Source organism: Piliocolobus tephrosceles, chromosome 4 (genome assembly GCF_002776525.5).
Source record: "Piliocolobus tephrosceles isolate RC106 chromosome 4, ASM277652v3, whole genome shotgun sequence".
Lineage (NCBI taxonomy): Eukaryota > Metazoa > Chordata > Mammalia > Primates > Cercopithecidae > Piliocolobus > Piliocolobus tephrosceles.
This window is the reverse complement of record NC_045437.1, coordinates 128,541,813-128,566,816: the sequence shown is the minus strand read 5'-3', so window position 1 is coordinate 128,566,816 and position 25,004 is coordinate 128,541,813. Positions and strand designations below refer to the sequence as shown.

At 34.2% G+C, this 25,004-nt stretch overlaps 1 protein-coding gene across 16 annotated transcripts in view; it reads left to right on the top strand.

Annotated features, from left to right (window-relative positions):
- Positions 1–25,004, top strand: part of GABRG2 (gamma-aminobutyric acid type A receptor subunit gamma2) — a 91,432-nt gene that overhangs the window by 7,870 nt on the left and 58,558 nt on the right. For 11 of the 16 annotated variants that reach the window (XM_031935474.1, XM_031935472.1, XM_031935480.1 and 8 more), the window contains 3 exons: positions 18,772–18,923; positions 20,428–20,495; positions 22,612–22,832. In XM_031935474.1, the coding sequence (XP_031791334.1) occupies positions 18,772–18,923; positions 20,428–20,495; positions 22,612–22,832 (441 nt within the window). Of the gene's footprint in view, positions 1–8,406; positions 8,532–13,413; positions 13,443–18,771; positions 18,924–20,427; positions 20,496–22,611; positions 22,833–25,004 lie in introns of those variants that run through there. The other 5 variants (XM_031935479.1, XM_031935478.1, XM_023218878.2 and 2 more) reach the window with 4 other exon arrangements.

Below are 25,004 nucleotides of genomic sequence, written 5' to 3'. Positions count from 1 at the left end.
TGTTCCTTCTTAGCAGTGTACCATCTATACTAAATGAGAATATAATGTTTATCTTCTTCTTTTCTCAGTATCGGAAAATTAGTCATGATAACATAAGGAAAATTTTGTATAATATTGTGTTCCCTGTGCAATGTGTTTCTCTCACTTATCCACTGATTAACTCACCTTTTTGAAGATTTTGCTCAAACCTCATCTTCTCAATAAAGCCTGCACCTACCACTTAATGTAAAATTGCAAACTTCACTCCACCCTGTACTTCCAAGTCCTCTAATCCTCTCTGCTTTACTTTGTCTTAGAACTCACTTATAGTCTTTAGTAATTAATCAGAAAAAAATTATGTTATTTATTGGTTTATTATTTTTACTTTTTAATTTTCTCTCTCTCTCAGCTAAAAGCTAGGACCCACAAAGGAAGAGATGCCACTGATACAACTCACGTTTTATAGCACCCCTAGTCTCTAACAGATGTTCAATAATTGTATGCTTAATTAAGTAATAAAAATTGTACTCATTTTACCCCAAATTTTTATTCTTTTCAAAAAAAGGAAATATTTTCAACTTGTTTTACAGTATCTCACTCTAAGTCAGCATATATGGCCATCAGGAAAAGAAATAAAAGAAAATAAGCAAAAAAACAGTTTCCACAGCATAGTATACTTGTTAATAGCATAAGCTACAGAGACACACTTGATCAGGATTCAGTTTGATACCCTCAGTCTACCAGTTTCACTCTATCTTTTCATATATATATAAAAAAATGAAGATTTGGAAAGCTGAGGCAGGAAGATCGCTTGTGCCCAGGAGTTCCAAACTGGCCTGGGCAATATGGTGAGACCCTATTTCAAGAAAAAAAAAAAAAAATTAGCTGGGTATGATAGTGCACGCCTGTGGTCCTAGCTTCTTGGGAGGCTAAGTCAGGAGGATCACTTCAGCACAGGATTTCAAGGCTGCATTGAGCCATGTTTGCACCACTGTACTCAAGTCTGCGTGACAGAGTGAGATTCCGTCTCAAATAAAAAGGAAGATAATAATTTTTCGTAAGTTTATTTTGAGTAGGAATTGATACAATACATGTTAAGGGGCACATAGTAAGTGACCTTTACAGGGTGTTATTTTGGCTACTGTTATTGTTATTGTTGTTTTTGTTATTAATACAGGACATTATTTATCCCCTGATACATCCCTGGAGGCACAAGTAGTCTCCCCATCCCTGCTAAATTCTGAAGTTTGTGGGAGTGTAGAAGAGGGATTTTTTTAAAATACAACTTTTCTAATTCTTCAGTTTGTTACTTTGACTTGTATGAAATAAGCAAATTAGGTAGAGGTTCCTAACTTTTGAGAATGCCTATTTAAACATTGAACTTAATAATACCTCTAACAGTGTGGAATAGCTTTTATTTAAATGAGAAAGGATATCCTGTCATAAAAGACTCCTTCCTGAAGATAATTTTGTCACTGTATGCAAAGAAGGATATTTTCCCAAAGATATTGTAAAACATTATCACTGAGTTGCTAGGCAAATTTATTCAACTCATTATTCAGAGCAAACTCAGGTTGCTACTCTTGATGGTCAAGTTTATATTGGACAGCATGAAGTGGAAGCAGTTGTTGCAGAATCTGGAGAGTAATGAGGAAGGAAACAATCTAAGCTGGTATTACAGGGTCATGACTAACTTTTCAGTTTTCTTTGTGCCTCATACATCTGATCATATAACAAAATTCGACATCATCTGTCACCTGGGTTACTTCAACACTGCCCAAAATACCTTTCTGAGTATGTTTTTGCTACCTTCCAATTCACTCACCACATAATAGACTTTTCCCCCACAACTATTTTTTTTAAATAAAGACATAATATAGATTGAATAAATTATTCAGAATTTAATATACAGTTAGATGAAGTTTTTTTCCAAATGTATGCAGCATTATAACCACCACCCCTGTGTGTGTGTGTGTGTGAATGTGTGTGTGTGTATGATTTTTCTATCACATCGCATGTTTTGTTGTGCTTCTTTAATAGTCATCATTCTTCCTCTCTCCAATCCCTGCTTGCCCCTGGTAGCCTCTTTTCCGATTTCTTTAATCATAGATTATATTTTTCTGTTGCACAACTTCATAATAATGAAATTAACAATATGCTTACTTTTTTGTGCCCAGCTTCTTTTGCTCAACATAATATTTTTGAGATATAATACTTTTGCACATATCATGAGTTCTTTTTCATTATTATGAATTCCATGGTATGAATTACAATACATTTACCCAGTATCCCCTTGATTTTTCTAGTTTGAAGCTAATTGAAAACAAACTGTCATGGATGTTGTTGTACAAGTGATGGTGAAGGCATCTGTTATTACTCTTGATGAAATGTCTAGGACGTAGCATGGATGTATTTTATTGTAAGAAATTTAGCAAAACACTATTTCAGTGTATGACAGTTTAAGTTACTTTAAGTCATTGCAACCTTAGATATCATCTGTCTTTGCATTAGTTATCTATCTCTACATCACCAGTTATTCAAAAGTTAGCAATTGAAAATAAGAAATACTTCTTATTTTGCAATGTTTGAGGAGCAGGAATCCAAGAATGGGTAGTTTGGTGATTGCAACTTAGGATCTCTCATAAGATTGCAGTCAAATTGTTGAACAGGGTCCTGGCCATCTTAAGGTGCTAGAAAATCAATTTTCAGGCTCACTCCAATGTGGCTATTAAAAGGAAGTTCCAGTTTCTTGTCTTATGAGCTCTACATGGTGTTGGAGAGTTGGAGAGAGGAGACAGAGTGGATTGGGGGAGGAAAGGAGGGAGGAAGGGAGTGGGAGAGAGGGTTTTCAAGATGAAAGCCATGGTCTTTACAATAAAGTGTCAAAAATTATACACCATCGCTTCTGTCATATGCTGTTGATGATACAGACCTATCCTGATGCATAATGGGAGGGATCTACATGAAGTTGATTCCTTAGTCTTCTTCTGCTACTAAAACAAAACATCATAGATTACATGGCCTATAAACAACAGATATGTGTTTCTCAGTTCTGGAGACTGGAAGTCTGAGATCAGGATGCCAACATGGCTGGGTTCTGGTGAGGGCCTTCTTCTGGGTTGCAAATTGCTCTTCTCATTGTATCCTCACAAATAGTGTTATGCCACATTAAACTTAATCAGATCCCTTTAAACACTGGGTTTATTTTCCTATCACCTTTCACAGGCATTGCTTTCAGAGCAGCTTACCATATGTGTGTGTGTGTGTGTGTGTGTGTGTGTGTGTGTGTGTGTGTGTGTATTTTTTATTTTATTTTATTTAATTAATTAATTAATTTATTTTTGAGATGGAATCTCGCTCTGTCGCCCAGGCTGGAGTGCAGTGGTGGAATCTCGGCTCACTGCAAGCTCCGCCTCCCGGGTTCACGCCATTCTCCCGCCTCACCCTCCAGAGTAGCTGGGACTACAGACGCCTGTCACCACGCCCAGCTAACTTTTTATATTTTTAGTAGAGAAGGGGTTTCGCCATGTTAGCCAGGATGGTCTCGATCTCCTCACCTCGTGATCTGCCCGCCTCGGCCTCCCAAAATACTGGGATTAGAGGTGTGAGCCACCGTGCCCGGCCACCTCTTATCTATTTTTTTAAACCATGTAATCTTTCTTCAATACAGAATTTTCATCAGAGTGATGGCTCAGTGTTTGAGATGTAATTTTGTCATAGATATTTTCTATTTAAAGTTTAAAAAGTGAGGTCATACATGGAACGATATTTAGCTAAGCGAATTATTGTATTTTAAAGCCTGAAATAATAAAAGTGACTTTGTCTAGATAAACAAAAATCTACAACCTTTCAGTCACGTTGCATGTCACCTCATAAAAAATCTTTTATATATTAATAATTAAATTTATATAATTTGTTTAAATTAAATACATTAATATTATATAATTAATAATTTTGAAAATGCAAATAAAATGAACTCAGTGTCATAAAAACAAAAATATGTGAGTGCTCACATACTCCTCAAAACATCTATTACAGTTGATTGTAATTTTCCAGGTACTCTTGTGCTCAACAGGCCATTTACACAGTTTCCATGGTCCATGATGGAAGTCCTCTTGGGAGATCGACTTCCCTTTGCATGTGCAGCTTAATTTCTCTGATGACCAAGCATCACAGTAAATTCTAGAAAGTCATATGAGGATGGAGAGATTTCTTAATTCAATTTTAGTCTCCTTTACTTCAGGTTGTAAGTGATGTACCAAGCAGATTCTTAACAGTTGTTTAAGTTTTAATAAAATATATCAGAAAAGTGCAAATGCGCATAAAGCACAAAATTAGAGATTGTAGTTGTATACTCTGATTCAGGTTACCCACACTATACCCTCCTGGATTACTATTTATTTTGTTAATCACGTTTTATTAATTCCCACCCACGATGTTGCTAGCACCATGCCGGCTGCTGAGATATAGTGCTGAACAAGGCAAACATAACCCTTCCTCTAGTAAAGTTTATATTCTAGAAGAAGGACATAGTTTTAAATATATATATTTTATATACAATATAATAATATATAACACTGCTTTTATAAATTTACTTATAGACAATGTCATACCTATATATCGATTTACTTCACTTATTGATTCTGATACAAGGTAATTGTGTACCCAGAGATACATCTTACACTCAAACATTATTTATTTATTTTTATTTTATTTACTTATTTTTATTGAGACAGGGTCTCACTCTGTCACCCAGGTTGAAGTGCAGTGGTGTGATAGCTCACTGCAGCCTCCGCCTCCCAGGTTCAAGCAATTCTCCCACCTCAGCCTCCAAAGTAGCTGAGATTACAGGGTTGCACCACCATGCCCGGCTAATTTTTGCAGTTTTAAACCGATAAACCCACATGATTCTGTTCATTTTTCCCCTGAAATAAGCTAACATAAGATACCATTTGGCCCCTGTTGAGCTCTGAGGTAATGTGTTAAATACAGAATGAATATAAATGCAAGGTGGGCAAATTCCTTCCCGCCTGCTTCCTGCCTTCCTGTCTTCAATAAATGTTTATTGAGTTTCTGATACTTGCATAGCACTGTACTAGGAAATAGACCTTGCTGTCTGGGGGAAAGCAGACAGTAAACAAACAAATTAAATAAACTTCAAATTGTGATAGCGTTGACGAAATGACAAGTGTGGTGTTATGAAGATAATCCAGGAAATTTTACTTTGCATATACTGGCCAGGAAAGGCAATTATGAATAATGGATAAGAAGTAGAAACTATGAGAGGAGGAAAGGAACCCAGCAATGAAAAGATTGAAGGGAAGACCATTATCATCATAAGTAGCAGCAGGTACAAGAATCCCCAAAGAAATAAGCGCTTGGTATAATTTAAGTATGAAAAGAAGGTCCAGGTGGCTGGAAGATAGATTGAGAATGAAAAAGTCAGGGGGAATAACTTGGGAGGTAGAAAACTATTTCCTAATGTATGGTCTCAAAATCATGGTAATTTGAATTGTATTCTAGGGAAGGAGTTTGGATTGGGGTAAGACTTCATATACTAATACCAACAGTTTCATTCTTAGGGAAAAGTGTACCTATATAATCTGGGGAATTGTGAGGGTTGCATTTTACCTAGCAGTTTTCAGTTGCTTGACAATTAACTCAAGTGCTGACTTTTAGCTTCATCAGAGTTATATAACGTGTTGTTCTACATCCTACTGCAAAATCTTAGCGAGACCAAGAACCAGTTATTGATTTTAATATTATGACAATGATTTAAAACATACTTACTTTATGGCATTGAAATGAAATTATTGCATTATATTTAACTAATGTGTGTAAATGTGTAAATAGGTTTGTTTTTATAGAGCTAAATACTTTGCAGCTAATAAATGGCAAACACTATTGCTAAATTCCAAGTTAATTATTATGATTTGGACTTTAATTGAATGTTTAAAATTTTAAGGAATTCCCATAGAGACCACTGACAAAAGTATACTTATTTCCTATCCATGAAATTTGTTATTGAACTTAATCTGTGTATAAATCCAGGCAAATAGTAAAACAGATTAAAAATTCTATACAAAATTAATAAGAAACCAGAGTACTAGTTCATTAATGAAATTTTATTTCTCCCCACCAAATTTTTAAAATTTTAAGCCCAATTATCTCATACTTTATTATTAGAAAATTTCCACAAATATCTAATGGCAGAGAATATTTTTTAAAGTTTAATGATGATTACAGAATAATAGTTGTATTTTTAAGTTATCATACAGCATAATTGACCCCTTAGTGTATACTTACATACATTTTAACACATATATTAGTTCTCTCAAGTACCATAAGCACCATCCAAATCAGTATTCTTGGTTTGAGTGGTACTTATGGTACTCACAAGAACAAAACAAAAGCAAACAACAACAACAACAACAACGAATCCTTTACTCCTTGAAACTGATCTGTTATTCATCATTGAAGATTTTTCTTTCAAGAATATAATTAGAGACACATACAGTTCATTTAGCATAATACTTTTGAGATTCATCTAAGTTGTTGAGGTGTCAAATAAGCACAGGAAAAGAGGTTCAAGATCATTAGCCTTTACCCATTAGACAAATGCAAATTAAAATCATAATATGATATCACTACACATCTATTAGAATGGGCAAAATAAAAACCACTCTGGCAAGACCAAGTGTGGTGAGGATGTCAGGCAACTCGAACTATATAGCTAGTGTGAATGAAAATGGTATAGCTACTTAGGAAAACAGTTTAGAAATTTCTTATAAGGTTAAACACACACTTAACATATTACACAGTAATTCCACTCCTAAATATTTACATGGGATAATTAAAAACTTATCTTACAGAATACCAGATTTTAAAATACAATGATTGTCTAGTTAAGTTTTTTTTTTTTTCCAGAAACGCTTACATAAAAATGATCACATTCAGTTTTCTAGACAAAATGGAGTTTTTTTTCCCTTGAGAGTACATTCTTGATTGAATTAATTATGAACTTTTCAATGGTTATGTGTTCTGCTTTGATACTACTGGTGATTATGTACTCAATGATATTAGAAAGACTAGAGAAAGTAATAATAGGGAAGATGGGGGAAGAAGTATGGATTCTATAAAAGCCTAATATTACAAAATGCACATTAGTGTTGCAGCCGTGTGTAAGAGATGGTTAATATACTGCCAGCAAAGAAGGTAAGCTATCTTGTTATTTCATTAAGGCACTCTCATTTTCTAATATGAATTCATAATAATTTAAGGCTTTTAGCCTTATTGTGTGTTAAAAGATTTAAACTTGTAAATTTGTAAATTACACAAACAGCCCTCTTCTATTATATAAACCTTTCTGACTTAACACATGCTTAAAATTGCGGTGAAGTTAGGATGTTTTCAAATTTCATTGGGGATTTTTTTGTATTGTTCCAGAATTCCAGGAACAAATGTAATTTTGGACTTTCCAAAATGGGTTCATGAAGAACTAATTTGTTCACTCTGAATATGGAACTTTTAAAAAAAGTAATAATTCTAAGTGCTAAGAATAGTGCTTAGCTCATAAGAGATGTCTGTGAATAAACACAAACGAGTGAATGAACACAAATTTCTATAATCTGGAGTATTCATAATTCCTAGTTATGTAAATTCATATTATATAGAGATAAAAATAAGCTATTTATATAACGAGAGTAGGAGGAAGGAGGAACAAGAACACGTACTAACAACAAGACTAAAAGATAAGGGTAAGAAATGACTTGATTAACTTTTAAAGTGAACAATAAAACCTTGATTTTGAGAAAATATTTTATCTATGAAGAGTCAATGAAAACTTACTAGTAGTCTTCTAGAATTGGCCCTGACCACGAGGACAGATTTGGCATTTGTTTACCTTGAATCTGAAAATAAAGTTTTAGCACAATTTTAGAAAGAAACAAACAGAAAAGTATAAGAAAGACGAATAAGAAAAATTTCCAGAATTATGGTCATTCAGATGTATGTACATATGTTGTTAAAACTAGTGTATGAAAATGAAAATTTAATAAGCTATCTGAAAAATTTTGCTCCGTAGTTTCCAACATCTAAACATGAAAATAAAATTGGAATATTTCATTTCATGTCACCACAGAACAATATGAATTTTCAAATACATTTGATACATTTGAATATCTGCCTAAATACGGAACCAGCCTTCATTTTCACACACTTGTTCTCAGTGACCTTTAAATGATTCTAAATCTGAGACAGTTTAATCTTTTGTTCATGTGTCACGTGAAAGTGCACAGAAAATCTCCTATCCGTCTGTGGACTTCTTGCAAATATTTAAAAAAATTATTCATGTTTGTATATATGAACATTTTTGCTAGAGGAAGAATCAAAAGTTGTATCAGTTCCTCAAAATATTTTGTATTCTAGAAGAAAATTTTCTTCTTACCCACATAAATTGAGATTTGAAAATGAATGCAAAAAAACATTGATAGAAATAACCTCAATATCAAGTTGGAGGTGCTGACAGACAGAGCTGAGTCATGTTCTACAATGTAAGAACCTTTTTGGTATTGTCTTGCATTGTTATTTAAGCGTTGTTGTTTTTCTAGCTGTTCAGGTGTTTGTCCCCTTAAACAGATGAGGAGTGTTTTGATATCAGCATTATACTTTGTACTTCTTTCCATCTACAACTGTCTTCAAAAAAGAGTCTCAAATATAAGCCATTTAATGAAGGATCAAGATATCTAAATCTGTAAGTCACTGTTTCCCAAATTCAATGTTTTCTGCCACATCTAATACTCATGCCACATCTAATACTCATGTTTTAAGATATGATCATTTATGACTGAACTTTTTTCATAAAACAAAGTAGTTTTTAGGAAGATTATTTAATTTAATGCATTTAATAAAACAATACAAACTGGAAGTCGTGTCACTTTTCATATTAGAAGACAACAGCAAAGTAAATTCAATGATACCAGGACAATGTTATCCAATTTTAATTACGCATTTGGTCTCCCAGACATGCCAAGCTTGCTCTTGGTCTCTTTAGAAGGCAGATTAGCACATTGAAGAGTGGCTAAAGATAAATTAGAAATAAACCAAGACTTTTCCCTCAATATAATTAGATATGCTGAAAGAAAATTTAAAAGGGAAAAATTTTCTAATTATATGTTTCAATATCTTTTAATACCATACCGATGTGACACTTAATTAAAATTGTCTGTGTACTAGAGCAGGTGTCCCAAGCTTTAGGAAATGTTAATACAGGGCTATCTTAATAGCCCAAAAATATTGAAGATGATGCTATTTTGAATTTTCAGTTTACCATGAAACACTATAGCAAGTGACATCTGACTTAACTAAAAGCAGTTACCAAAGTAATTATTTACTCCAAGAAAAGAAAGTCCAGGTTGTTCTGTCATACCATCTTGCAGTACCTCTTAATTATGGCTGTACCTTAGAATTAGTTGAATACCAAAGTCTTGGTCTCATGGAGACCAATTAAATCATTATAAGAGGTAGGAGTTCAACACTGGCATGTCTTTAAACCCTCAACTTAATATTAACACACAGCCAGGGTTAAGATGACTAACCTATGTCCTATTTTGAAAATTCAGTATTTGCCGCACCTTGCATATTTATGATATATTAGTCATCATATAAATGAAGAAATACAAAGTTTTCCTGCTTGATATATTTCTTGAGGGTAAATAATTATGTCCTTCTCTTTCATGGTTTGCATATCTTCTCTGATTAAAATTGGTCTTGGATTTTCATAGAACATGGCAAGAAATGCAATCTATGTGTGTTTCTGAAGTGAAGCAGTGGAAGCCTTCTTTATTACATTGACTTTGTCACCATGTTGTCATTATAGACCAATAACAAGACAAGTATAGGGTGAAAGTTCTACCATCTGATTAAAAAAATGCTGCATGAGACCAACATATTTATGAACCCGCTTCAGGTTACTGCCTTTAAAATCTTCCATGTTAGTATGTCGTGCACAAGAAAAACTGTACCAGTTTTCCCAAGGTCATGCAGGTTATGAGGCTGTCAATATTTTTGTATGTAGTGATATTTCACAAATTTGCATTCTTGTACAGTATTTCATTATATGTACATGCCATATTTTATTTACCCATTTTACTGCTGATATGAGTTTTATTTATTTCTGTATGTGACAATGCAACTATGAGCTTCCTTGTACATATATTAAGTAGAACAAAGTCATCGTAGCTTTTATTCTGTAGCAAGGTATACACAAATGAGAAAGTGAAAATACTATTTTTAACATGTTGTAAATAATTCTACTGAATGCTTTATAAAGAGATAAATGAGAAATATTCCAGTTTAATAAACATTTGTCAACATTTCTTTCTAACCAGAATTTAGCATGCACATTTTTCTTTCTGTCCTACCCAGCAGCCATGGACAGTTGACGTGACTTTAGGATTTGTTCTTGTGTTAACTTTGACTTTGTTTCATTTTTTTTTTTAGTACTTTTTTTCTTTTCTTTTCTTTTCTTTTTTTTTACTTTTTTTTAAACTTCTGAGTTCAGCGGTACAAGTGCAGGTTTCTTACATAGGTAAACTTGTGTTATGGGGGTTTGTGGTACAGATTATTTCATCACGCAGGTATTAAGCCTAGTGCCCATCAGTTATTTTTCCTGATCCTCTCCCTCCTCCTAGCCTTCACACTCTGAGAGGCCCCAGTGCATCTTGCTCCTCTCTATTTGTTCATGTGTCCTCATTGTTTAGCTTCCACTTATAAGTAAGAATGTGCAGTATTTGCTTTTCTGTTCCCGTGTTAGTTTGATAAGGATCATGGCCTCCAGCTCCATTCATGTCCCTGCGAAGGACATGATCTCATTGTTTTTTTATGGCTGCATACTACTCCATGGTGTAGATGTACCACATTTTTTTTAATCCGGTCTATCACTGATGAACATTTAGGTTGATTCCATGTCTTTGCCATTGTGAATAGTGCTGCAATAAACATACTCGTGCATGCTTTGTTTCATTACACTTTTAAAAATGTTTTAAACATATGTCATTCGAGTTTTCCTGTGCAGAGAATCATCAGCACTTGATGAAGAGAGCAATGGCAACCATACAATAGCGACTTATATAGGCAGCTCCTTTTAGTATTAACTCTAATTGTTACATGGGCACATATATAAAGAGAGTGAGCTACATACTAAGTTGATTTCCACAAATATTGAATCTTCTTTTAAAAAATTAATACTCATGTTTTGAAAACTATTCATTGGGTGCTTTGCCAAATACTTAAAAAGTTTTAGAAAACCACACCTTTGAAGACAGAAGCAGTTCTTGTCCTTAGGTGCTTAATGCTCTGCTTTTAACCTTCATAGCTAAACTTGATTAGTTTGTTTTCTTAAGAAGTATTAATGTGTAAAAAGCATGGAAGATTAAAATATAACTCAATGCATTATCAAAAACTGAAATAAAAACCCATGTAATTACCAACTATGTCTGAAAATAAAATATTGCCAATGCCCCAGAAAACGTCTTCTTCGCTTCCTAATTTCTGTCCTATTTCTCTTACCTCAAATAACTGCTGTCCTGACTTTGAGCACTACAGGTAATTTTTCTTGTCATTAAATTTTATGTAACAGAAGTATTACATATTTGTCCGTGTATATAAATGTCCAGACATCTTTTGCTCAGATTTTCATTTTTCAAATTTACTTTGCTGCATGTAGCAATGTTTCACAAATTTGAACTGTTATACAATATTTCATTATGTGTACAAGCCATATTTTATTTATCAATTTTACTGTTGATTTGAATTCTATTTTTTCTTGTATGTGACAAATAATGCAACTGTGTACTTTCTTGTACATGTCTTTAAGTAGATGTGGTAATGCATTTCCTTTTGGAAATAATCAAGAGATTAAATTTCTGGATTATAGAATCCACAAGATGTTCATTATTAGCAGATAATGCCAAAATATTTTCTCTCCAGCAGTATAGAGTCCTATTTACTCTACATCTTTTCCCTTTTATTTAAGAAGGGTTGAAGCAAAGAATAAAAATAGTAAACTGTGATAGGGAGGTGTGATCCATAGAAAACGAACTATAATGATAATTTCAGAATGTAACCTGACATTGATTATTTATTTCTGTTCTACTCCCCACAATGAGCATAGTCACTGCCTCTGCACATTTTCCCTCCTCACCTTCTGAACTACCACAGTTTTAATTTGGTATCTGTGAAACTCATGTGATTTTGGGGAAGCTGTTTTCATATTTTCTGCTAGTGGTAGGTTTATATAATGAAGGTTAAATATTTATCATTTTCTCATTCTCTGGCCACTGATATCAGTGTAATGTGTCTGATCTCATTTAGGCTAGTGATATTAAAAAACGAGAGGCTTTTGGGGGGCCTTTTAGAAAAGTGACTCTCTTCCTCATTTAGAGAGAGCTTTTGGAAAAGTTTATCTCTCTGTTTTTGTGGATACATACAAAGAATCATAGAGGTGAAAAGTTGTTGCCAGAATCTTGTGACCACATAGATACTTCTTCAGGTTGAAGTTGACACCATGACGACAGAAGAGAGAGACAGAAAAAAAATTTAAGGTTTTGAATACATAGTTAAGGAACTGAGTCGAAACTCCCAGAAGCTCATCTTACCTCAGGATTTAAAATTATACCTGTTAGTGTCTCCCAATTTAGTTTGAATGTTGTGATACTTACAATCAAATTCATCTTAGCTAATAAAATCCCATAGACATTTATTTGATATGCATCATTTGTTGCTGTTAATAAAGTAAATAATTTGCATTTTATATAGTGCAAACTAAGTGTCTGATAATTGATTCAGCCAAACACACCAACAGCTGTTAGCCTAATATCAAAAAAATTAAACAGGATATGAGGTGAGAAAGACATTTTAAGTAGGACAATTTATTAGCCGAATGGTTTACTTTCCTGCCCTAATTCTACCCTCTTTGCATGTACACACTCACATGTACCCACTTATGCATAGAGTACCCTCTGAACAGGTTTTGTACAGGGAATTTGCATGTCCTCACTGGGAGGAATAAAATCCCACAGGCCACTGAAGGACCTATATGAAGAAGCAACTAGCACCCCAATAGCCCTGTCCATTGAACACTACTATGTCTCTAAAGAGTAGCCTGTCCTCCCGGATAGTACTGCGTGGAGTCCCCCTAACCACGATCATATACTGAGTTCCCTTTGCCTTCTGAGGATGTACACTCACCTACTCTGCCTGTTCCTACACTGTTTACCAAACTCCACCTTTTGCAGTGGCTGAAGGACATCCTTTAAACTGAACTAGTTTATATGTGTGTCTTGTCTCTGTTATATACATTGCTTTCCGAACAGAGGAAAGAGTTTAACTGAGGCAGATGATCACATCCATTATGTTAAATTGCAAACTTTGCTTTTATTCCTCAATGTGGTGAGATCAAATCAGTGGTATCTGCAGTGGCACGTTTATGAAATCTGAACGTTATTAACTTTGTGCTAAAGGCATCATGTCTTTTATTGGACTCAGGCATCAACTAATGTATTGTCCTAAGGGAAAATGACCTGGAACAATCATTTATTTTGAATGATCTTATTGTTTAATGAATGTATAGCTGTAGATTATTTGGTCTTAATTTCTTTCTCAAAGTCATGAAGAATAATGGTTCAATGTTTAGTTTTGGCCAACTAAAGTGACAATTGTGATTGTAACAGTGCTTCTTTATCTGTAAAACAGGAATAAATATCAGTGTTTTGAGGATTGAGAGAATGTATGTGAAATCTTTATTAAAGTTATACCTAGAACATAGTGAATATTTTTAATACTATTACTTCTCCAAGGAAAACTGGTGAGCAAAAAAATCATTTCCAAAAATCTTCATTGAGCATACACTCATGAAATTTATAGTTTAGTAATGAAGGCAGACAATAGACAAGTCAATAAATGCACATTGTGATAAATTATATGAAACAATCTCCTGGTAGAACAGATGATGGGTGGGTGGGCAAGAAATGTAGATAAGATAGTCAGAAATGGTCTCTATGATTAGATGCTTTTATTGAAACATGCTAAGTAGTTGATTGAGGAGTGAAGCAAAGGAAAGGTTGAAGGCAGAAAAGACAGTTACATGCAAAGATTCTGGAGTTTGGCCTGATTTTCAGAACTCAGTTAACTCTCAGGTAACATGATGATGTAGGGAACAAGAGATTCCTGTATTAATGATACTTTTGGGGCATGGGTTTCCCAGTGGAATCTACAGTCTCATGGGAATCTGGAGTAGCAGTGAGTCCCTGTGCATGTGGTAAAGGAAGGAATAGAGAGTTATGAGATATAAGTAGTGGATATTCACAATTTAGTGGTGACAATGGAGCAGAAAATCCAACGCATGGGAATTTTTACTAGAAAAGGTCAAAGGTACCATTTTCCTGTGTGTATGTCTTGAGAGATTTATTTTAACCTATAAAATACTTTGCTTATGAACTCATTGCACTTATAAAAAAGTAAACCAAAAATTGTACCAAGAAAATATTAGTGAAACTAACGTTATGAAACAAGGAAATACTAAGAATATAAAATTTTTTTAAGAGTACAAATAATCAATTTTTAAAATTCAACTACTTACCTGCGTTAGAGAAGGATAAATATATGTTCAGTCTTTATTATGTCAAACACTAATAGATTTAAAGGCATCTGAACAAGCAGACAAATGCCTTTATTTCTCATCCAAATATTTGCTGTTCTACTATCCTGGGCAATGACTAGATTTTCCTCCTCCACCCCTAAACTTACACCTTTATTAAATATATAGAAATCTGAAATACCTAGGTAGAAATTTAAAATTCCAGAAACTGCATGACTAATCTTCAGGATGGCAAACATCCAGAATATGTACCAAAATTAAAATGTCTAGAATCTTGTTAAAATTGTGAGCAACCTCTCATTGAACAATCTCTATGCAGTATTTGTTGTGTTTTATAAGCCACTTTTGTTCTTCTAAATAGGATTGATTTTTACTTCTAATTACAAGTATGAATTCATGTTTGTAATCATGCCTAAATTCAAATTATGCATAAAACTGCAATGATGAGAATAGAAATGAATAATCTAATATACAACATGGAGATTCAGATTTAGATCTAAAGCAGGAACCTGAGAATTTTTATTTTAAAAAATCCCACCCCAACACATACATATACATGTACACAAACAAGTACATATACACATACACATACCCATACACATACACATACACACAGAGCCAGGGATACGTGCCACTGATATAACCACTCTATAACTGAGATCCTCAAATATTAATATGCATATGAATCATTTGTGAAACTTGTTAAAATAGCAATTCTGATTTCAGGGTCTGAGTGGGTCCCAGAGCTCTGCATTTCTGGCAAGCTCCCAGGAGATGTCGCTGCTGTGGCCCCAGGCTCTCAATAAGGTGATTTTCTAACCATTTTTTGAATGTTTTCAAAGATGAAAACTTCACATTCTTTTCTGACACTATCACTCAGAAAGTATCACTCAGATGACAAAAATGTTTTTATTATGGTTAGCTAATTGAAGGATAAATTTAATTTCAGTTATTTTACTATGTAAGAATATATTTTTAATTATGTGTTACCTGGAAGAGTAATAACTTCTAAAGGCCGTTCCATGTAGGTAAGTACCTTTAGCCAGAAGTTCAAATATGTTTGCTCTCTACCCACTCAACTGTTGAGTGAATTCCTCAAATCATTATCAATCTGTTTCTGCCCAGACATTCTTATGGAGCCTACAATTCCACAGAATGTCTCATCTGATGGTAAGACTTCATTATTCCTAGATAGCCTACCTGTGAATGCAGAGATTTTTATGTACAAAGCACTCTAGAGAAAGAAAAAGCATAATTTTAATAAAAGAAGTTCCTTTCTTAAAGACAAATCTGGAAACAATCCCAAATTATGCATCAGCTCCTTTAATTTGGACCTCAGCTGGAAAAACTGTGGAAAAGAATAACTTTTTTAATTTATAATGTAGACACCATTATTTTTCTTCCTGACAAACATTTGTTTTTAGTTCTCCTCAGCCCATATTGTATTAAAAGTCTTGAAGCAGCATATGTAGATGTAGGGTTTTGGTACATGTTTGGAACTAGTGCTATAAATCTATCAGTGGCCACTTTATAAAATGATTGATATAATATTTATAATAATATTTGTTCCATTATTAATGAATTATGCTACTGATTCATTAATAATATAGTAATTGTCATGGACTTATTTTCAGTACTGTGTGTCAGGCACTGTGCTAAGCACTTAAGCATTGTCTTAACCTTACACAAGAATGTAATATGAGAACTAACATTAAACCTATTTTAAAGATGAAAACTTTGAGGCTTAGCAAGGTTGAATAACTTCCCCCAAAGTCATCAACAGTAAGTGTCAGGCAAGACAAGAATCCAGAAAGCAGAACTAGCATTTCCTGATTCCCAAATATATACTCTTAAGTACTCTATTTTACCTCTCGATGGCTAAGTAGACATCCTTAAGTGTGAAAAAAACTAGGTGATGAATCTGAGGAAATTGTTGGAGCCATTCTGGAAATAGTCTTACTTCTAAAAAAGTATCCCTTATCTTTTCACTTTACGTGTTTTCCCTCCTGGTCTACCAGATAATAGTAATGACAGTAACACAGCACCATTATAATTGACTCATTTATTTGTTGGCATGGGAAGTGTCATAAACAAACAATTCAAACAATTTAGTACATATCCCCTTTTCTTGAGGAAAAATTAATAGGGTGCATATGTCTTATAGACCTGAGAGAGAGACAGAGAGAGAGAGGAGAGAGGGAGAGAGAGAATGAGACAGATTTTTTGAAAAGGCAGTTTTGCGTGAACAATTTAAACTGTAATAAATTCTATTATGGTATCTGACGAACCAACCATATTCTTTTCTCAAGAGTCATTGGAGGGATTTGAAAATTACTTTGCCAGAGAGCCTTTTTTTTCTTTCCCTAAACCAGTAAGATTTGGGTCAGAGGATTAAAGTTTTATTAGGCAGAGTTCAGCGGTGCCCTGGAGAAATGATGAATTGAGGCCCAAGAGGGATTTTTTTTTTTTTTTTTTTTTTCTAGCAGCACACTGGCCTCTGCTTGCATGGAGGCTTTACTCTCTGAGAGCTGACGGAAGCATTGCCCAGCCCATTATACCCACTATGGGCACTGTGTGAAATTAATGCTCCTTTAAATTTCCTATGCTCACTAAAGTGCAAGATGTAAGACACAGTATGTTAGGTCTTTTGCAGATATATTTTCATGATGTTTCCTAGTCATAAAACTTTAAAGGAATGAAAAAAAGAGGTTACTGTAATCACTAAGTTGACCCATGACAGTAATTACTCTTAAGACTTCATCCTCTATCCTTACTTTCAAACCAGATTAATCACATAATCATCTTCTGCAATATTTAGTCATCAAGATCTATATATACGAAGTACATAAAACATATATGTGCATTCATGTGTACACACATACATACACACATAGGTATGTATATTTAACTACCTTGTGTATGTATATATACTTGATGACTGAGTATGACTGAAGAAAGGTGATAAATCTGGCTTGAGAATATATGAATATATACATTTATTTATTCAAGGTAAATGTGGCAATTGCATCATAGCTGACAGAATTCATTCTATACTATATGTTTAGAAAAATAAGTTAAAGATGGGGGCAGGGGTGGGAAATGTTGTATTTTAAGTTTGTATTTTTTTTTAATTTTACTCTAAACTACAAAAGTAACCAATATTCATTCAGTGCTGATAAAAAATGAAAATGGCAGATTTTGCAAGGGCCTGCGTTGCCCTTGGATCTGGAAAATATCATCATTTTGGCGGGGTTGCCCTGGGGCTTGGGGGAGGGGATTGGTAAGCTATAGGAATTCCAGTCCCCTTCCAGAGTCATTCTCAAGTGGCTTCCAGCCCAGTTGCTGAAGGGGTTTCTGACAGGTTTGGGTATAGTGAATACAATCAAAGAACACTATGTAGCCTTTGATCAGTTATAACAGGTCACTTCATTTCTACGACTGTAGTATATTAACCATTGGTATGAGTTTCCAGCTTAAAAATATTTGCCATCATAAAGGGTGTAACCACATTTTTCTACATAGTACCTGGTTCTTAACAACCAAAGACAAAAGAACCGCCCTTGCCTTCAGTGCTAGTGAGGGGGGAAATACACATAAACACACCCTGGGGGAAGCAAAGGCAGAGAGACTGAGCTCTCTTCTTAGTGTTCAAGTTAGTGGGGAGAGACATGTCTGGCAGTTTGTGGGAGGGAATCTAATTATCAGTCTCTTACTTTCATTAATAAGTTGAGGCAAGTGAACTCTTCAAAGGAGGAAAGAGGAGACATTATACCTGAATTCTTAGACTACGTATGGTCATTTAACTATCACTTTCACACAAATAGTTTCCTTATAATTCCTTCAGGAGACTGGGAAGTAGGCAGAAAGAATATCAAATATGGGAAAAGTAAAAGTAACTGGCAAAACATGGTGTATTTGTACATGGGAGGGCAAAGAATTTTGAAAACCCGAAGTGTGCACTTGAATACATTTAGTCTCCATCTGTGCAGTTTAATTAGAATTACCCTCAAGTGAGACTTTTCAGTTTAAACGTTGCTTTAATCCTGTTTTATTTCTTCTTTTCCACTGGTGGTCTGTGGATAAAAGTCAACTTGAGTATAATCTATATGTTTTTGACCAATATGTTTTTTTCTTAGCTTCACTAGCCAAAAATCTGATGATGACTATGAAGATTATGCTTCTAACAAAACATGGGTCTTGACTCCAAAAGTTCCTGAAGGTGATGTCACTGTCATCTTAAACAATCTGCTGGAAGGATATGACAATAAACTTCGGCCTGATATAGGAGGTTTGTTAAAGTCTTTTGTGTTGTGCTATAGATAGGAGCACATAAACATGTCTACTTGATTAGAAAAAAAACATCAGTGTAGTTCAAGAGCAAGGAAGATTTAAATTATACTTTTTTATATGTTGTAAAAGTAGCATTCCGGCCTAGGAGTGAGAGGAGTGTCAATAAGTTCAAAATGAAGAAATATTATTTTCAAGTGAAGCTTGAGAGCTAGAGTTAGAAATCCAAATATTCCTAGATATCTCAGACAGAAGCTGTAGAAAAAAAAAGCAATGACCCCTTTATGAAGCAACATAAACAAGTCAAACAAGACAATAATAGTAAAGAGTGGATATGTTGTTTACCTGTTGTTGTGTAACAAACAACCAGAAAATCTCAATGACATATGACAACAAACATTTATGTAATACCCCCCTGAGAGATATACTAATCTAGGCTAAAGCAAGCTGGAACTGCTTATTTAGGTGAACTGTACTGTGCATGTTCCTCGTTCTACTCCTGGGACCAGCGCCTAGCTAGAATAACCCTTCTCATAGTAGTAGAAAACAGCCAGAGAGTATGTAGAATCTCATGAGGCTGAATGTTTAGGCCTAGCACTGGTACACTCACTTTTGTATATATACTATTAGCCAAAGCCAATCAGATGATCCAGCCCAAAGTCGAGAGGTGGAGGAATAGCCTCACCCAGGAGAAGGCAAGAATGTGAATGCTGGTTATAGACAATTCAGTCCACCACAGTGAGTTAGGACATGACACATTCAAGGAAAAAAATAAAGAAGAGACTAACGCTCTTGTTGTTCATTAAATGTTAAATAAAAATGGGGACCATGCATTTAGTCATGGATATTATACTATAGATTTTTCATATCAGTCTTCTCTGACAAATAGGTATGTAATGGGTTTCCATACGATTTTCTCATATTATCTGTGGTATCACAGTGTACAATAAATCATCAAGGAAGATTAATTTTGTGTTGGTGAGAAGTGTGTGAGGATAATGTGGTAATTAAAGGAATCAACAGGGAATTGTGATCCAAAACCAATTTATATTACCAGTTTGCTCTTTATGTCCATTTCATGTTCTGAATGTATATTTTTTCTGAGTTATTAAGCAATTATTTTTCTATATGGGTCAAGTCAGGGACATGCTCAAGTCAGTTTCAGAGCTTGAAGGAAACATGGTAAAATTCACGATATCTGAGAGAAAGATGGAGAAAAGCCAAGAGAAGCATTTTCTAATTTATTCATTTTTATGTTAGTTTTAAAAGGATAATTGGTTTCAAAACTCTACTATGCGTGCTTATTGCATGTGCATACTTAAAAAAGATACTTCTTTGAAAACAAAATAGTTATTCAAATGTGGTGAATTAGTAACTGGTACCAAATTAGTTGTGAATAAATTACTTCTAATGTAGCTAAATAAATCTATTCTAGAAAACAAAGATTAAAACATTAAAATCTTGCACCTGTCTACGTGCACACATTTCTATGTTTCTCTTTACAGTGAAACCAACATTAATTCACACAGACATGTATGTGAATAGCATTGGTCCAGTGAACGCTATCAATATGGTGAGTTTCCAAGTAAAACTCTTTGTCTATTTTATTATCATGTTTGAGAGAAAATGTGATGTCATGGAAAGAGCAAGAAACATGCCAGCAAAAAGTTTAAGTTTAAAACATTAGAAGTGAAAGACAGTCATCCAGATCCTTTTTTTCTTGTAATACGAAGATAACTAAATGTTAACTATTTTTGTTATGAGAATTAAGTAGGATTATATATATAATTAATTTGTGTAAATACGCTATGCTGTTGAAATTCATCAATTGGTGTTTACTTGCCAAGTGCTACTGACTACAAAATAGGATAGAGTACTCAAATACTTATTAGAATGTCGATAGTTTGGTTCAAATCAGAAATGTTTCTCAGATAAAATAGTGTGTCAGGTGTAATAATAAATGTAATTCTGTTCTTATGTAACACTTTCTACCCAAATGTGAAATACAAAACTAGACTGGAGTCCAAAATATCATATAATAGAGAACATAAAATAGAGTAGAGCAGAATGAAGTACAACATAACATAATGTAATATAATATTCTATATTATACAATATTATATTTGATATAATACAGTGATACTATAACTTTAAAACCATTTTTACCAAACTAGCAATAAAGATGCTCTGCTAAGTCAGAGAGATTGATATGCCACTTGAGGTGATATACCATCACCTGCATACTCCAAGCTAATAAGTTTGCTTGTTTAATCATTGAACAAATTCTAACTTCTTTATAGCCATAATTCTCAGAATATTTAGAGTTCTGAAATAAATTATAAATATCTAAGAAGTAGAAGCTATACAGATAGTTTATTTAAATGCAGAACTTTCTTGTTTTAGGAATAACAGTCCCCAGAACTGTTCTAGGATCAAAGATTGTGAAATATCAGTTTTAAGACTCAAAGTTTTTTATTCATGGCTTTTCTTGCCAAAATGTAGAATCTAAATTAATTAATTATTCTTTCTACTGGCACATCACTAATTGGTTGACAAAGGATTTCATAAAACAGGTTCTTTCCTCATTACTTGTAGACTGTAAAAAGGAAACTAAATGGTAAACAAGGGTAGAATGGCTTTCCGGGGTAGAAATGTAGCTAATCACAACAACACCCAGTGGGAGGTGGTGCAAGGAAAGAAAACAGAACAATGTGAATGAGACAAAAGACTCAGGCCTAATGGTCTGAATTTCACACCATATCTGCTTTTATTTTACTGAAGTAAAGCACTCTCCAGTTTAGTGATATGTATACTTGATGGAAATAATTACAGTAATTTGTCACTATAGCATTTAAGAATGCATTTTGTAATAGAGATTAGCACAGTATTAGAAATTATTTTTAATTGTTAATTTCATCGTGTTTAGAGAAAAGAACATTACAAGTAAATAGTGAAAAAAAAACCCCTCTTCTTGGATGTTTGCTCTCTGCCAGGCATGATGCAAAGCACCTTTTGTTGATTCCCTTTTTCTATCCTAACACAGCCTACCCAGTTAGGTTCTTTATGATCCCCACTTTAATATAGGCCAACTGAGTTTCCAGATCTCCTGCTTAGGACTTTTTTGCACGTTCTATACTTTGTTTCACTCTATAGCCATGGCTCTGAATCTGGACTTTTTTTTTTTTTTCCCTTTCAGGGGATGTTTGACTGTGTCTGAAGGCAATTTTAGTTGTCATTACTTGGCAACATTGAGTGTGGGTTTGTGGTTTGCTACTGTCATCTAAGGAGTAGAGGCTAGGAATGCTTCTAAACATCCTACAATGCACGAGACAGCCCTCACAGAAAGGAACTAGCTAGCTCAAAACAACACAATGCTCTGCTCTATAGACATTGAAAGTAAAGGATTGTCATAGACATGGAAAGTAAAGGAAAGTAAAGGATCAAAGCTATGCTCTTTTGCCAGAACTCACTTAGACAGGTCTACTTTTTCATAAAAGTATCGAACATATCTACAAAAGATGGGTGAAATGGTAATCTCCTCAGCAAAACTCTAGCTTTCTTTTGGATTATTCAAAGCCAAGATAGCTTTGCTTCAGATTGGCAAAGAGAATAGGAATGAAATATACAAATATCCAACAACATAATCTTACTGTGTACAAATTTTCTGTTTTATCATTTTATTAAAACAGGAATACACTATTGATATATTTTTTGCGCAAACATGGTATGACCGACGTTTGAAATTTAACAGCACCATTAAAGTCCTCCGATTGAACAGCAACATGGTGGGGAAAATCTGGATTCCAGACACTTTCTTCAGAAACTCCAAAAAGGCTGATGCACACTGGATCACCACCCCCAACAGGATGCTGAGAATTTGGAATGATGGTCGAGTGCTCTATACCCTAAGGTATTCTTTTGCAAAAGGAAAGGAGTAATTGTTAGGAAGAAAACAAACAAACAAACAAACACAAAAAGCAGTCACAAGTCTCAGAAAGAAAGAAAGAAAGAAAGAAAGAAAGAAAGAAAGAAAGAAAGAAAGAAAGAAAGAAAGAAAGAAAGAAAGAAAGAAAGAAAGAAAGGTCAAGACTACGTCTTGGTTGGCATGTTATCAAATAGTATATGACATCACAACATTAGTTTTTTTCTTTCTGCTATCAATGAGCTTTATCAAAGCACTAATTATAGGCAAAGCTTATTTTTCCACAGCTGTTGTGTAAACCTTTTTTTTTTCTCACAACTGACCTGAAATTTCCTTTGTCTTGCAAGATCATCTGACCTTTGCACCTGTCTTGGCTTTTTGTGTGTTTGCGTGTTCTGGTACTTTAGAACACAAAAATTAAAACATAACTGGTCATCCTTGGAACTGCCACCTCTTATGCTTGGAAATATGTTCATTTCCAAAGAAATAGTTGCTAAAAGAGAATTTTTGATGTGTATGTCTCCATACATTCTTCTCTTTTTAGCTTCACAATAGCAAACACCTAGAATCTATTATCTTTCATCTCCTGGCACCCCACTTCCCATTATGTTAATAGGCTGTTTAACTTAATTTATTGTCTATCTTGGGAATAGACATACTTGGGAGAAAGTTGAAGGAGCTATCTTTCAGCCTCTGAAATTAAATTTTGAAATTAGAGTAAAATGCTACTTTAATAAAATAATCTTTTTATGCCATTATCTTAGCACTTCATACTTTGCATGTAAAACATTTTTTACATTGAAGTTTCTCATTGGTGGGAGTACATTATTAGATAAAATAATAGGTGAGTACATAGTCTTAGGAATCAGACATCTGACTTTGGTTCTTAGCTCTCTGTCTTACTATCTGCAGGAACTAGGGCAACTCTCCAGCATTTCTATATAAAGGCACTTAGGGGCAGCTATCTGGTAGGAGGACTTTTGGTGTTAGAAGCTTTGTTTGCATAGTAAGCATGATGTTTTTACATGGTTACATTTTTATTTAGGAAAATTAAGTGAGAACTGATGGAAATTATTGGCAAAGAAAGCACAACCACACTGTCCCACCCTGTACTGCCTCTCCCCCGACCTTGGCACCACAATTGAGCAGACTCTTTTACCTTCATTTCTTTAATTTCTATAAAACAGAGATATTTATTCTGACCTTATGGAGTTACTATAAGGACAAATCAGGGTGATAAGTAAAGTGATTAACATAGAGCCTGATAAATAGTAAATATAGAAAAATTAAAATTATTTATACATTTTAATCAAAATAAAATTATTATACATTTTAATCAAAATAAGAATAATGCAATTCTAAATCTTCGTATCTGAGAACTTCTAGCTTCAAATGATTCATGTTAAATGTGCTTGCTCAACATACAAAATTTAATACTTGAAAGTGGCTCCAAAATCTGTATCAATTATATCAGTTATTAGAAAAAGCCACAATTCCAAAATAAATTCATTCCAGGCATTTTATGTTCATCATGGCTTTCGTAAACTTAGAGATATAGTAATAACTGAATTTTTATTTATTTATTTATTTATTTATTTAGAGACAGGGTCTCACTCTGTCACCCAGGCTGGAGTGCAGTGATGTGATCTGGCCTCACTGCAACCTCTACCTCCCAGAGGTTCAAGTGATCTTCCCACCTCAGCCTCCCAAGTGGCTGTGACCACAGGCATGTGCCACTACACCCTGCTAAGAATTTTTTTGTATTTTTTTGTAGAGATGGTCTCACTATGTTGCCCATGTAGTCTTGAACTCCTGGGTTCAAGCAGTCCGCAACTCAGTCTCCCAAAGTCTGGGGATTATAGGTGTCAGCCATGTCATCTGGCCAATGCCTGAATTTAGAATCTAGTGGGTACAAAATTCCCCTGATACATCAGAGCTCAGTCCAGCTTTTGAAATATGAAGTCAATCATACTATCTCAAGTGTCTTTATTGTTCTTATAACATTGTAGTCATTTTTGGACTTAATTTGTGGAATCACTACATTAGCTAATTATGAAAGCCACCTCAAAAGTGTCACTAATGGAGATTCAATCAAAGCTTGAATGGTTACCAGTCTATATAGAGAGACGATTTTGTTCTGGCTATCTAAAAAGAGCTATG